The sequence below is a fragment of the Rattus rattus genome, chromosome 1 (genome assembly GCF_011064425.1).
Source record: "Rattus rattus isolate New Zealand chromosome 1, Rrattus_CSIRO_v1, whole genome shotgun sequence".
Lineage (NCBI taxonomy): Eukaryota > Metazoa > Chordata > Mammalia > Rodentia > Muridae > Rattus > Rattus rattus.
The window spans coordinates 226,849,909-226,866,143 of NC_046154.1; the positions used below are offsets into that span (position 1 = coordinate 226,849,909).

At 39.9% G+C, this 16,235-nt stretch overlaps 1 protein-coding gene across 1 annotated transcript in view; it reads left to right on the plus strand.

Annotated features, from left to right (window-relative positions):
* Positions 1–14,824, plus strand: part of Slc30a8 (solute carrier family 30 member 8) — a 34,317-nt gene extending 19,493 nt beyond the window's left edge. The window contains exons 3-8 of the mRNA XM_032890844.1: positions 128–274; positions 4,580–4,733; positions 7,923–8,073; positions 11,028–11,133; positions 13,082–13,216; positions 14,608–14,824. Of these exons, the coding sequence (XP_032746735.1) occupies positions 128–274; positions 4,580–4,733; positions 7,923–8,073; positions 11,028–11,133; positions 13,082–13,216; positions 14,608–14,753 (839 nt within the window). The 3' untranslated portion in view covers positions 14,754–14,824. The remainder of the gene's footprint in view (positions 1–127; positions 275–4,579; positions 4,734–7,922; positions 8,074–11,027; positions 11,134–13,081; positions 13,217–14,607) is intronic.
* Positions 14,825–16,235: the final 1,411 nt, after the last annotated feature.

The window sequence follows — 16,235 nt, forward strand, 5'->3', positions numbered from 1 at the left end:
ATAAGTTAATTTGAATTTAGTACCTTTTTTTTTCTTCCCAAGTAGTATGAGTGAACTGTGTTTAATATGCACGAGTCCTAATTGCATTCCGAGCCTTTAACCCGGTGTGATATTGTGCATCTCACAGGTGGACATGTTGCTGGGAGTCTGGCGGTCCTCACTGATGCTGCTCATCTCTTAATTGACCTGACTAGTTTCCTGCTCAGTCTCTTTTCTTTGTGGTTGTCTTCAAGGCCCCCTTCCAAGCAGCTGACATTTGGGTGGTATCGAGCAGGTAAAGTTCTCTGATTGTGCAATGGTGAATGCATAATGACACAGAGTCAAACAGAGCTTGAATAAAAAAAGGATGGTAAAGAGCAAAGCCTTGTCCAATAATTCCCTCTTGGCTAAGAGTCTGGTGCTCAGGATGAAATAACCATGCGGGAATGCGAGCTGTAGAATTAATTCAGCTGACAGCAAGATTAATGGGCGCACCTTCTCTCCTATGGGACAACAGGAATCTCTGTATCATGAGAGCAGCAAACCTGTCCCCAGGGTCTCTGTGTAGCAACAATTAGGAGATGATTCTTTTGGTTACTCTACATCCTTCCAAGAAAGAATGAAGGCAGACAGTCTGCCACATTCCAAATTAATGTCCAAGAGAGTAGCAGGGTTTAGTGATTGTCTCTAGGGAGTCAGGCTTAAAATACGGGCTTTCTCACACACACATAATCATTCCTAGAATGTGAATGCTGCCTTTGTGTCTCAGGTTGGAATTTAATGACTGTTCTGGTGGTCTTGAGATAGGACTTCATTAATTCATGAGATCTGCATTCTCCTTAGTGGGTCAGTGCTTTTATTGTGGGAGTGGAATTCTGGTAAGGATAAGGTCAGCATAATTTATTTCCTTTCCTCACACATACTTGCTCGCTTTTCTATCATGTTACAATGCGGCATTGAATGTTTGCCAACTTCAAGAACCTTAGTCTTGTACTTTCCAGGATCCAGAAGTATGAGGAAAAAAAACCAACAACCCTCCTTTCATTATAAATGGCCTACTCTCCAGTATTTTGTTATAGCAGCAGGAAACGCACCCAGATAGCCCATGCAGTGAATGCTCGGCTCAGCTCAATCCTTGTTCATTTAATCATCAATAGCAATGAAGTAGGCAAAATGATGACAAGAAAGAAATGGAGGGAATAAAATTCACTCTTTTGTCCTTTCTCAGTGCTGTTTCTTTCACTGTTTGCTCTTGCCCTGGGTGGTAGCCAGAACTATGAAAATTGTTCAGTTTCTGGGAAGGGTTTACTCGGTGTTCTTCAACCTCCATCCCCTCCCCACACAGGGCTTCTCTATTTCCAATCTCTGTGGTTTCTTATCTCAGTTGGAGGAATTTCTGTTGGAAACATAGTTACAGCTCTGATTTCACACAGGCTGAGAAGACAAGGGGAAGGAAAGCTGATGACAACATGCAGGTAATCCTCATGGCCCACCTTCACAGGGAAAGATGTTGGTGGCTACATACCATATCTCATTTGCTGACAATGTTGACTACAGGTTTTAGAGGTTAGAGTACTAGGAAACTGTCTTCGTGCTAAGCAGTTGGTCAGTACAGGTGGATTCACTTCCCTTCAACAGGGAGAGAGAAATAAACAGCCCCAGAAAGCTTGTGAGATTGAGCGTAGAGAACTCTTTCTCCTGTTCTTGAACAAAGCACACCTGGAAGCCACGTGAGTTCCATTGAACTCTTCCCATTTGTCAGCACAAATTTGTACATATACTGAACACTTCCTGGTACTATTAGAGCTATTTTGTTTCTCTAGGAAGTTTCCTTTTAAGATAGGCTAGACTCAGAACCTTACATCTTTGCTTAGACAGTGTGCCCTTGACCATAGAAATCTACAATCCCTAATATTCTAAAAGACAAAGCACGTTCAATAAAACTTTCTGCTATTAGGTAAAATATTTTGAAATACAGAGTATGATGTAAATATTGGGAACTTTAAATATGGCTAGGATGACTTAATAACAATATTTTTGATTCTATTTAATTAAATGGCTACACAGTATTGTTGGCTACCATGTGAAATGGTACCATAGACATAGGTGGGCCCTGTGAATCCACAGCCCAATCTGAGCAATCCACCAGCCTTTCTTGGCCAATTCTTTGGAAACCACGTAGCATCATGGTACCACTTACCCATGTTTCCTCATGTGTTTCTGTTCTAACTGGTTGCTTTCGGTTTCCTGACCAAAGTTTGGATCTGACTATTGATCTTTGAGCTTGGTATGAGGGCTTTATTGTCCCAGCCCTTGTCTCCATATATATTTCTAATCATGAGCTTAGGATGGGACATGATAAACTTGAATATCCAGATTTAGATCTGGTCTCTGTTTCTGGCTAAGCAGAATTTTTTAAGGTCGATTCTCATTAATTTTGGCAAAAGAAGTTTTAAACAATCTGACTGATTAAGTAATAATTCTTGAGAGGTTATTTAATGTTCCATTAGTTTTCCTGAGTTGCTTAAACAGCATGGTGCCAACTGGACAGCTCGGAGACATTTGGTGCCTTAGAGATCTAGTGAAACAGAAGTGTGTGATAAAGATATGAGCAAGGTTGGTTTCTTCTGACATAGGTCAATGAAAACCTGTCCCATACCTCTCTGTCGGTCATTTGGGGACAGTCTTTGTTGTTCCTTGGCTTAAATATCTCTGCTCTAATTTTTGTATTGTCCTCTACTCTCTCTATATACAGAACTATTTCCATATTTCCCCTTAGAAGAAGCCAACAAGCCATATTTGAATATAGGAATACCTTATACCAAATGACTGCATCTTAACCAGTCATGTGGAAATACCTGGTTTTCAAACAAGGTGACAATATGAATTACTGATGAATAGCATTTTTACATATAGATCTTTGAGGGACAGAATTCAAGCCACAACCCATGCCAACTAGTATTCATAAGCTATTTTAAAAGTCTATCTGATAATTAAGAAACTCTTATTGTATAAAGCCACATAACATATGGGTCTGATACTTATAGTCAAGTCCTAAATATCTGCACCAGCACTTCCTATTATGTAAAAATGTTTCATGGATGGACTATGTTTTGAGTGTTGCATGGACAATAACCACAAACACATTCTATTATGCATGAAACATAAAGTAGAACATCAAACTTCCAATTTTATGGATAATTTTATTTAGGAAGAAGCTAAGCATAAGTGAGCTCATATGAGAAAAATATGAAACGACTGAGATAAGTAGCCCTTGAATATAGCAAAAACATGAAGGTTATATATAAATGAGTAAAGTTAGAGGAGCAATAGCCACATGGTGGGTTATAGTACATAATTCTGCTTTAACAGGTTCTAATACATAATAATAATGTAAAGGGAGTGTCATAGTTGGTGTTAATTGTCTTGATACAGCATAAAATTACCTGAAAAGAAACTCCCAACCAAGGGATTGCTCAGATCCGATTAGCCAGTGGGCATTTCTGTGGAAAGTAGTCTTGCTTGCTCTAGGAGGGCCCTACCTAATGTGGGTGGCACCACTCCCTAGGCTTGTGGGCTTGTGCTGCATAAGAAGTCTGGTCAAACATAAGCCATCAATCAGCATTCATCAATGGTTTCTTGTTCAAGTTCTTATTTGAGTTCTAGACTTGACTCCCCTCCACAATAGATGGTGGCCTGGAAGTTCAGCCAAATAAACCCATTCCTCTCCTAGGTTGGTGTTTGTCACAGTATAAGAATTATACCATGGCAGGGAAGGGAATAGAGAAGAGTGTAATGGAGTTTGCCTGACCAGCAGCTTGGGGGATCTCCCTAGGCCCTTGTGGGTTTTTAAAATCTATCTGCAAGATTGAGTGAAAGATCAAGGTGAGACATTAAGGAATGTTCATGTGAGCTGAAGTACTTTATTTCTTAAACAAGCACATTGAAATCTCCCTTATCTTCAAATATTAATGCAAATGTTTCCATTTTGATGTTTCTTTTCCTCGTGGTTGCTCTTAAAGAGCAGTTGGGCGCCTAGAAGCTCTTGAGTCTGCCTCTGTGTTTACAATATGTCGGCTTGGCAAATGAAACCCATTTTCGTAAAGTACCCTCCGATGCTTTCCTTTTTTTTTTACTAGCTTATTCCTCTAAAGGTGCCAGTGCTGGCAAGTTGTAAATGTTTTATGGTGAAATTAAGAGTTTCTAAACACATTTTACTCGTCGCATCTCATTATTTCATCCCCTCCCCTAATAAGTTTTCATCATTTGAGCACCTGTGTAAATTAAAATCCCCAAGGAGAGCAGGGAGGGCAGGCAGTAATTAATATGTTCCAAAAATCTGCTGAAAATTGCCCAGTAATAGGGAGCCTAATGAATTCTGATGCTCCTGTTTTATGGATGCAATGCTAAAGTGCATCATCTCAGTTCTCAAATCTATTCATACTTCTGCTTCATGAATCACTGAAAAAAAAAAACAATATGAGGCCATTCTCATGGGCGGTGGGAGGAGGTATGGGATCAAAGAGTCTATGACTCTTGTGTGGGGAGTGGAGGATGCAAAGGTGATATTCATGGTGCTTTCTGTGAATTTGACTCCCAGAGATCCTCGGTGCCCTGCTGTCTGTCCTTTGCATCTGGGTGGTGACTGGTGTGCTGGTGTACCTTGCCTGTGAGCGTCTCTTGTATCCTGATTACCAGATCCAAGCAGGCATCATGATCACTGTTTCAGGCTGTGCAGTGGCAGCCAACATTGTGTAAGTCATACCATGCTGATTGTCTGCTTGACTTGTCTCCACTCTTATGCAGAGAAAGATTTAGAAATAAATCCCATGTCGAGAAGATGCTAACGTTCTGACATGGTATTTGAGTGCCACCATGACAGAAAATAATGTTGGTCACTAAAGATTAGTAGTTTTAAAACATTACTTCTAGTAGTTATCCTGTTTGAAAGCTTGCAACATGCCAGAGACTGGAAGGATCTTGTGATATACATATCAAACTGAATTTTCACAGTCCCCCGAACCCACAGAGTATGTAAAGGAAACTCAGCTATGTTAAACAAGTAGGAAGGAGTTAGGATTCACACTCTAGGTGCACGGGTTTGGAATCAAGCTTCCACTCACTCTGCTTTCTCGTGTGTATTAATGACCTCATGTCACGTGGCTTCCAAATGGTTCAATGTTGGTTAGGTAAGTAGACAATGAGTTCTCAGACTGTTGAGTTGACAGAGACCTTGGAAATTATGTACTGTCGTCTGCATTTAAGTTAGCTTTTGCAGTATCTTCATAAAGCGATCTTTGGCTTTGTGTATTCAACCAAACCAAAAATGGTTCACATCAAACTCAATCTTTGTAACATGCTACTGCATGAAAAGCTGCTTTCCACAAGTGCCTCCAGAAGGAATTCAGTCCTTCAAGTCTACTTTGGACATCTTACCTCCAGAACTGTAAGATAATGAATTCATGTTGATTTAAGCTCCCAAAGAATTGTGGTACTTTATTAATGGAGTAAAATGAAAATCATTTACAGATTGAGCATCCTTGATGCACAACCTAAACTGACTTGAAACCTGGGACTTTGGGATGTGTTCTATGCTCAAAATTCTGGACATTGGAGTGTTTTGAACATTTTGAGTAGTCAAATTAGGGATATTTAACTTGCAAATTTTATGTAAAAATTCACACACATCATCATCATCATCTTAAAATAAAACAAGTTAAAGAATGAGTGACAATGTGATGAACATAAATAACAGACCCAGAGACTCTATTTCACACACACACATACACACACACACACACACACACACACCACCTTCTTCTTCTTCTTCTTCTTCTTCTTCTTCTTCTTCTTCTTCTTCTTCTTCTTCTTCTTCTTCTTCTTCTTCTTCTTCTTCTTCTTCTTCTTCTTCTTCCAGTCTTCCAGTACAAACTGATACATTTTATAAGGTAGATTTGACCTCAAAGACTCGAAGTGGTTGAAGAAATAAAATGGTACTGACAGTTTTTATGCATCCTCAGGGTATTGGAAGAGTATTCCATTTAGACACCTCTATTTTCAACCCATAGTTTGTACCCAAAATATCTGAGCTGAAAGTATTTGATGATCTACTGCCATCAACTAAATCCTATGTGCTATGAGTTAACTTGAAATGATGCTTCAAATGGAAAAAGAATCCAGACAGATAAATGTAAACCTATCTTTTCTAGGAGATACTCAGATGTGTTCTGATCACTGTGTGTATGTGTGTGTGTGTGTGAAATAATACCTTCTTTTAGAAGGAGAAGAGTAGGTCCTAAAGTCAGTAGAAAGAATGAAAGTATTCATATTTTCCAAAGAGTCATATGTTATGTGGGTTTTGCTAATACTATGCAAAGGTGGTGTATCAACCAAGCCAATTACTCCATTAATTTGGGGGACCTTATGTGTGGATCTTGATCGTCACAATAGATCCCATCTAAGTTTTCTTTTTACTGTATTGTTTTTGAACATTGACCTGACAACTGCAAGTAGTTTTCATACTTAGAGAGACAGCTAACTGTTTGCTCTGCCTTCCGCAAGCAAGCAAACAGATGGTTATTTGTAGATAGAGGTGACTAGAATGTTTACTCTGGGAACTGAGAATGTGGGTTTCAAGTGCTGTTAGATACTGTGCTATGGGAATATACAGAGATTTTAGAACTGAAATTTGGGGGAAAATATGCTCTTTGGGAACCTCAAAACTAGAACAGAAAGTTCTAATAACAACTGTGAAGAGAACCTTCAATAAAAGTTGTAGATAGAGCTCTGAAGTGAAGATATTTCTGCTTAATTTATGAATTCAGCACAGTTGCTATATGTGTAAACTAGACTCCTCTGCTGGTCAAGTATAGTGATAATTTTTAATAGATATGAATATAAATGTGTGTGTGTGTGTGTGTGTGTGTGTGTGTGTGTATGTGTGTGTAATCCTCTCTAGCCGTGCCCCAAATGTATGCTAGAGAGCTATGTCCAATTTGTGGTATAAATATTTAACTGTGCCTAAATATGTGTTCCTCATCATCTTAAAATAAAACAAGTTAAAGAATGAGTGACAATGTGATGAACATAAATAGCAGATCCAGAGGCTCTATTTACAGCCAGCCTGTCTGGGGCATGTGAGATGGTAACTGGTAGTTAACAGTGAATTCCTACCTAAATACTGACAATCTGAAAACTGCATTATGGAATGATCAAATCTTGGTGGGTAGCTGTGATTCTGCTTCAGTGATGGCCTGAGATTTAACAGACACATTACATGTATATGATTTGTTTCCCTCTGTCAGTTTGCTTGTAAGATAATGCTTAACTTTGCAATATGTTGTGTTATATATATATATATATGTGTATGTATATGTGTGTATATATATATATCAGATGATTTCAGTCTCTGTAGAGATAAGTATATATGCAGACACAGTATTCTTTGCATTGTCCATTAGAAAATTATTCAGATTTTAAATTATTCAGATTCAAATTAAATATTCCAGTTTTGGGAGCAGAACAGTGAGCTCTATGCAAGCTGCCAAGGGAGATAAACAGTCAAGAGTCCAAGCAGGCTTTAAGCCTATATAAACCACAGTGACAAGATATACTCATGGTTGCAATAGTGGAATTTACATATTTGGGGTAAGCAACAGTCATCTAATTGGAACAATGTTTGATTTTCATGAAAGCAGTAATACTCATTTTTACCATGGGACAAAATAGCAGTATGTTGGTAAATTCTCCAGAAAAAGGGTGTGCACTTTTGAAATATTTCCTTTTGAGGGTTTTGAAAAGTTCTAAGATATATTCAGACGTAAGTTCAACATAGTGTACCTTAATTTTATTACCTGACAGTTTGAGTAATAAATGCTACTGATGACTCCTCCATTACATTGTTTAGGCTTATTCTGTGTCAGGAACATTTCTGTCTCTTTCAGACTAACTATGATTTTGCACCAACGGCATCTTGGTCACAACCACAAGGATGCACAAGCTAATGCCAGCGTTCGAGCAGCCTTTGTGCATGCCCTGGGGGATGTGTTTCAGAGCATCAGTGTGCTAATTAGTGCTCTCATTATCTACTTTAAGGTGAGTGTTTTAGTAATCCCAGCCATTCTCTGGATGAAGCAGCATCGAAACTAAGACTGGAATACCACAATACTAGCAGTCTGTGTTTACTTGCTCAAACCACTTTACAGAGCCGAAGCTAACAAATCCTGAAACCTCAGTCTCTCCTGGATCCCAAAGCACTGTTTGTTCTTCATCTGTTGGGCTTTGAATCTTTCAAGATCCTTTTGGTATGGTGTTAAGATGTAAACCAATGAAACCATGAACACACTGGGTTTCTTCAGATGTAAGCAATGGAAGGGATATCTGTCTGATCTAAATTATATTGTTGGTTGAAATTTATGGAATGAACTCAGAGACACAAATCAAGGTAGAGATTGGGCACATTTTGTATCTATCTACAGATATCACGCTGAAATAAATGTCTGATCAAGTATTTTATTTGCTCTTATTATCAATGCCAAAAGTCATATTTCTTAAAGATTTATTTATGTTTGTTTTAATAGTTATGTCCAGTAATGTCTCTGAGTAAGTATGTGCCTGAGTGCAGGCACCCACAGAGGTCAGAGGAGTTGGAGGCCCTGGAGCTGGAGTTATTAGTGGTCTAATGTGAATGCTGAGAATTGAGTTTAGATTCTCTGCAAGAGCAGCATCTGCTCGTAATCACTGAGACATCCTCTCCAGCCCTCTGGGAATCATATTTCTGGGGGAGGGAATCCAATTCACCATGTTTGTGACTTGTGCCTACTGCTTGGTTAGGGGAAGGGTAGAGCACTTGATCCATGGGCCTGCTGACATTGTTTTCAGTGTAGGAGGAGCTTCTGTTACCCCAAAGCAGAATTCAGGGCAAAATGAGAATGGAGAAGGCTCTCTCTTTCTAAACATGCAAGTACTCCTCAATAGACATGTGTGTTTGGGACAGAGTGAGCGGGGGCAAAATAATAGTCTTTGGCTCTGCCACTTTATGTCATGCTACTATAATTACCCAATGTGGAGAGAACAGTATTTTTTCCTAAAGTATGAAATCATAAGTAAAAGGGAAAGATAAAGGGAAAGATATCTGAACACAGATGGGGTGGAATGCATGTTAAAAGCTTGAAGTTGGTAAATAAATAAAAAACTTTTAAAGTGAAATAAAAGCTTTAGGTTAAAGACAGTTTAAAATCATAAAGATTAATAGTTTGGATTTACCAGAGCAGATGGTGAAAACCAATGAAACAAAGTCTTCTTAATATAGCAGGGTCTGTGTAACTATGAACTCAAATATATTTGGCAGCATGCACAGGTCTGGTCCTGATGCAGCCTTAGTACTGAGATGGGGAGTGGACAGAAGGCCCATCCCCAGCACAGAAGCTATTTCCAATTTATAACTGCTCACAAGTGAAAAATTAGTTATTCTAATCTGTTACTCTTCAATGGAGTCTCATTGGCTATACAAACCATACTTGAGGGCAGGCTCCATGCTCATCAGTAAGTGACAAAACAGAATGACATCAATGGTATTGTAAAGGTTCTCTGTTTCTTAATGCTTTTGTCTTTTTAAAACTTACAGGTACTTTATAGCTTCCAACTTTGTGTTTTTATGAGTTTTTTGTGTGTTTGTGTGTATGTGTGTGTCTCCCTACCTATTTGTGCTTTTAAGCTTTTTCTTCTGTTTGTTTTGTCCAGTTCTTCTTCTTCTTCTTCTTCTTCTTCTTCTTCTTCTTCTTCTTCTTCTTCTTCTTCTTCTTCTTCTTCTTCTTCTTCTTCTTCTTCTTCTTCTTCTTCTTCTTCTTCTTCCTCTCCTCCTCCTCCTCCTCTTCCTCCTCCTCCTCCTCCTCCTCTTCCTCCTCCTCCTCCTCCTCCTCCTCCTCCTCCTCCTCCTCTTCTTCTTTCTTCTTCTTCTTCTTCTTCTTCTTCTTCTTCTTCTTCTTCTTCTTCTTCTTCTTCTTCTTCCTAGTAGTAGTAGTAGTAGTAGTAGTAGTAGTAGTAGTAGTAGTAGTAGTAGTAGTAGTAGTGCCTGTCTATATCCTAATGAGAGAAAGAAAGGGTATGGGATTTGGGTGGGTGGAGAAGTGGGGACAATCTGTGAAGAGTCCAGGGAGGGGAAACTATAATCAGAATACATTGCATTAAACAATCTATTTAAATAAAAAAAGGAATGAAACTTTGTAATGAATTCTTAATAGACCACTTATTTCCACTAATCTAAAAAGCTAAGAATGTCATCACATTACATCACATAGCAACTGAAATCTATAGCAGACTTTTCCCGGTTTTGCTGCAGCCTGCCTATCCATGGCATCCACAATATGTTTGGCAAGGAAATTGATTTATGACTTTCTTTGCTGTGTAACAAATAAAATCCATGTAACACCTTAAAAAAAAAAACTCCAGTTGCTGCACGCACAAAGGTTAGGTTGAGGGTACATTTCCTAAAGAAAGTAGAGAATGGACTTTTCTGTGCCACTGAGCTTCATCATAATCAGAATAGTGCATATTTCCCTCTACTTTCAAGGCAGCAGGAGTAGGAGAGAGAGAGAGAGAGAGAGAGAGAGAGAGAGAGAGAGAGAGAGAGAGAGAGAGTTGGTTTTTGCTTTAAAAACAGAAATAAATGATACTCTTTTTCCTCCCTCATCATAATTAAGGTTGAAAAGTACTGGCTAGTGGACTATCTTTTCACACATTTTCATGACCAATGTGTTCTCATAATAACTATAAATCAAGTAATTTTTAGAGAATACTTAAGAATATATTTCAGTTTAATCCCTGGGTTATCAGAAACACGTTTCCTGATGCCATCCATTCCTTACTCACTGTAATTTAAAACTTGCCTGACTGGGTCCCCAGAAAAAGCATCCTGCTGTTGAATTGAATGGTCAGGAAGGTCAATGGGTGTGGAGAAAGAAGGATTCAGAGACTGTTACTTCTTTTCTCAACTGGGTTTCTTGATGGGAAGTTTGACCTCAGTTAACCGAGGCTGCTGTGTTTTCCAGCCTGACTACAAAATTGCTGATCCAGTGTGCACATTTATCTCTTCTGTCTTGGTTTTGGCCAGCACCGTCATGATCTTAAAAGACTTCTCCATCTTACTCATGGAAGGTAGGGCCATTTTCATCGGTATCTTCAGCATTGATGCTTCTGCCCTTTGATGATAAAAGGGGTGACTGCAAGGCATATTCTCCATTAACTTGTATCTGCATTATAGAGGGAAATTAGAGTGATAAGGAGTATTAATGCTTGATTTCTGCCTCTGTAGAACAAATAGAAACCACACATGCACACATGCACACATGCATGCACGCACACACGCATGCACACAAATACGCATGCACACATGCACAATGTTTGGTTTCTGCCTATATGGAACAAATAGAAACCACACATGCACACACGTATGCACGCACACCCACACACATGCACACACACACACTGCTAAATTTTACCTTGCAATGTAAAGATACCAAATATAAGCACTGAAAGCAACATTAGAGGAAAATATTGCAAAAGTATTCTGATACGAAGGAGATATCAAGGAAAGACAAGAAGCATCTTTGTGTTGGGCAGCAATATAATCGAACATTTAGGTCTCATGGGTCTCAAAGTACAAGGACACTGGCGTGACATTTATCCATCCAGCAAGTGCTTGCGGAACCCTGCTAGATCACGTCCTAAAACTTGGACTAAGATGAGCAAAGCAGTGATTCAATGGGGGAAATTCTCCTAATAAAGGGACTTATATTTGAGTGAAAGAGTAGAGCAGTAAGTGCTACAGAGAGTGGTGGGATTGTAACGTGGCTGGGGAGGAGGGCCAGTGAGCAGCTGTGGATGTGACCTTCTAAGCTCATTCTGAGCCTAGGGTAGGACCTTTTACGTATGAACCTCATTGCCCGTAGACAGTGTGGCCCCAACTATTCTGCTTTACCTGACTAGCCCCCATGGTTCTTCCCGTCAATCAGGAAAAGACGGCAGAAGTAACTCTCACTGTCAAGACAGTAGCTCTTATGACTAAAGCTTACTCGCGTGTCTCCACCCTGCATTCTGTAGCTTGGTACTTTGCTTTCATTTGGCATCACACAGTTGAAAAACTGCTGTATTCTGAGATTCCCAGACGGCATCTCTGTCGTTAGGTGGGATTGACATACATTCTGAGACTACTTCAGCCTCAAAGAACAGGTAGTAGTCAGGTACAGTAGCAAATGCCTGTAAGCTCAGCAACTGAGAGGTAGAGGCAGGAGGATTGTTGTAAGTTCAAGGCCAGTCGGGACTATATTCTACATTCAGGCCATTCAGGGTTACATAGTGAGAACCTGTCAAAAATAAATTATAAAAATAAAAAACAAGCTAATTTACCACTGGTTTCCCCATCTTTTCACATTCTACATGATTTATTAAAAAAGAAAAGTAACTCAAATTATCATAGTCTGTGACCCAGACCTGGGCATTTAACACAATGGGCAATTAACAAATCAAGTGAATTATCATTGCAACGTTAGCATGTTCTCTTAGCACAGTCCCTGGAGTGACCACTGAATATCAACCTTTCATAGCATTGTAATTCATAAAAAACCAGACTTGTTCCACTTGCCCCCCACACCATTCATGATCTATGAATTGCTCATATTGGTCATATTTTACTCTGCATGCGATGCAGGTCACAGAAGCATCACAATTTGAGAAAATTCACAGTAATTATAGTCAGAATGCAAACTCAAGATTTATGATAGCAAACCCCATGCTGTTTCATTATGCTTTGTAGAGCATGTGCAAAGATAATTAGGCAAAACACTTTTAGTATAATAACATCTTCAGGATGATTACTGTTGCTAGATGTTGCTGAGTAAATTCTGTGAGTATTTTGTCTGTTGACTGGAGACTCCTCAGTCTCAAAGCCTTTGGCAGAGGCAGCTTTTTAAACATTTGAAGTACAAAACCAAAGAAAGGCACTGGGTGCAAGTTGGTGTTCTGCTGAGGCCTGTGCAGGCCACTTAGCCTTCGTGGTGAAGACATTTAGGTAAGTAACAAGAGGGTCATACTTTTTCTTGCTCAGGTGTTCCAAAGGGCCTGAGTTACAACAGTGTGAAAGAACTCATCCTCACAGTCGATGGCGTGATCTCCGTGCACAATCTACACATCTGGTCGCTGACAGTGAACCAAGTGATTCTCTCTGTTCATGTTGCTACAGGTCAGTGAGTTTTGTAAGCACCCAGGCAAGAGTCACTCCTTCGCCTGAAAAGCCAGTCATTTCTCTTCCTTTTACAGCAGCCCCCACTATCCATTGTCTGTCAGGACAACTGTAAAATGTGTTGCTCTACTCAGCACCTCTGAAAACCAACCCACTTATCAATGTTGTCATAGCAACAATGATCCCAATTGCATCCTCTGAGCTGATTGCATAGAGTGGAGAGACAGAGCAAAGGGCTAAAATGTCTCTTACTTCAAGTCCTCTGCTTCAGAAAAAAAAAATGACTTTGCCTATTTGCCTGGGTACCCCCTTAGTCTAAATAATAGGAATGAATTAGACAGCAAAGCATCTCCATGGGCTATCTCTTGTGTAAATGATACCTTTCTGACCCGAAGAAGGAAGAAGGGAGATGGAGGCTTAGCTTTGAAATTCCAACAAGCTAATATATGTGTTAAAAGATGGTCAGATGTCATGTGACCGTGCAAGACACTTCACAGAATAGACTCAAACCTGCTTTCTTCTAGTAGAAGGGGAGTGTGCCCATGGTAAGTTTTCAGACTGGGAGAAATGGGAGGCAGGAGGTTTTGCTTCCTCTTGAGAAAAACCTCAGGCCACAGATAGTAATTAGGTTGTTAAAAATGACTCAAGACATTACTTAGAGACAAGGGCTTGGAAAGTCAGTGACATTCCCTCAAAGGCTGTCCTTCATCAAATGTCTTCATTTTCTCCAAGGGTCTCAGATATGACTTCCAGAAATTTACAGCGTCTTCCGTCCAAATATTTCACCATCAGTGTAAGAATATAGTAAACAATCGGGTAACCATGTGGGGACTTTGCAGCCTCCTGATATCATTTAAGACAGAAAAAAGAATGACAGTGAGGGTGGATGCTCTAGGGAAGGTCTGTGGGGAGCTCTAAACGCTTCCCGGTTTCTGCCACTTGTCTTGATATAAATTCTAATTAAATCCGAGATCGGCAAGAGGGAGATCCCTGGGGGCTAGTGAGCAGGGCCCAATAAGACACAGGAACTCAGTCTGGTTCCACTGCTTTTTCAAGTTTTGTCTCTCCTTCCATAAGGAGCTCCTACCAGTGCCACACTTCAGAGGTGACTGTAGGAAAAAGTACCCATAGTAACCGGTACCTTGCTATGCTAGGATGCACTCTTTGTGTGAACAGAAGTGAGTTTTTGAGACAAGGGCTTCTTTTGAGGGTTCTGCCCTTTCTCCACCCTTCAGGCACCAAGCCCTTGGTGAAATCTGCTTCTGTTTCAACATGCTTACATGTGTGCATGTATGCGAGCACGTGTTTGTATGTGTGTGTGGTGGGGGGGGAGGTCAGGAATACATTTTCACATTATCTGTGTTAATCTTCCCGTGGTTCTTTATCAACAGCTGCGAGCCAGGACAGCCAGTCTGTGCGGACAGGAATTGCTTGCGCTCTCAGCAGTAGCTTTGATCTGCACTCTCTTACCATTCAGATCGAATCTGCGGCAGATCAGGACCCCAGCTGCCCTCTCTGTGAAGACCCACAGGACTAGCTCGCTCACGCTGTCAGCTTCCAGTGTTTCCTAGGCCATGACAAGCTGCAGCAAAGTCTCTGCAATGCACAATTAAGCAACCAGCGGAACAGATTTGAGAAAATCATGACAATGCACTGTGCACGCCCTTCCTTTGTGTTTGGCTCCATCCATGAATGAGGATGCATGAGCTTCATCAGCGCCTTGGATTATATACTTAATCAGTAGTTGTGCTCAATTATAGTAGACATAGATTATTCCTAACTGGGGCTGAAATAGCAGATGTTTGCCACCATAGGTAATGAATGACTCACTTCCCTACAATGGTGGGTACAGCTGAATTCAGGAATGCCTTTGTAGGGATCCACAGCAGGAGAAACAAATATTTGAAGAGAATCTCGAGGCTTGGGGATTTGACTCTTGCGCCATCCTCAATGAAATCTCCATTATTTGTGAACCCCCCCTTTTTATCTTGCATGTAAATTATGCTGTGAAGGATTGAATTATATTTTAATGCTATGTGCAAAGGGTATGGAAAGTGGGAAAATTTTCTGAAATTGCTAACTTTTGAACGTTTTCATAAAGTAGAATTTAATAATGGCAGAAAACGAGGAGGCGCAGAATGGGATGGCTTTTCTCCAGGTCACACACAAGGAAATTTAGTTTAAGAATTAAGATAACTCTCAAATTTTGCACACTATTCATGAATCACTATCATTCAATTGCTGTACTTTATTTCCCAACAAAATAACTTTTAGAATGTCAACTTAATACTGTTTCTACTAGGTAGACAGAACATAAAAATCAAAGAGGATCAGTAATTTTTAAAATGTCATTTATTCACAATTTTGATGCTAGACTTGAGATAAGGGTAGGGGAAGAGCTTTGGTTTTTTGTTGTTGTTGTTGTTGTTGTTTTTTATATCTGTAACTGAATTATACTGCGTCATTAAAAAGGAAACAGAACTTTATATAGCTCATGATTCTGAAGGCTGGGAACCTGTATGCGAGTGGCTGCTGCTTGGGATGGCAATAGATGTGTGTAGGATCCCTAGGCAGAGCATAGCATCATACGATGACAGGGACAAACATCTTGACTTGCTTTTCTTCTTCATATAAAGTCACATTTCACTGAATTAGGGCTCTGTGTTTGTGTTCCTATTGAACATTACCTCCCAATGGTTTTATCTGCCCAAACCCAGTTTTCTAGTCTCTCAAGAGTCCACCAGGGGCATTAAATTTCAACATTAGTTTTAGTGGGGTTGTTTAAACTGTTATCAGTGAACGGAGGTAACGTTAACACCGGCACTCATAGTGCTATTTTTCTTGGGTTGGGGAGACATACTCTACTGAGATAAAAACAACTGAGAATTACTTTAAGAACTAGCCAATAATCTGAAGGAAGAGAGGCTGTGAGACTAAGGCAGGTCCATGAAGAATTTCTCAAAGAAAACCAAATTTGAAGAGAACAACAACAACAACAAATGTGTGTTAGCCAGATGGA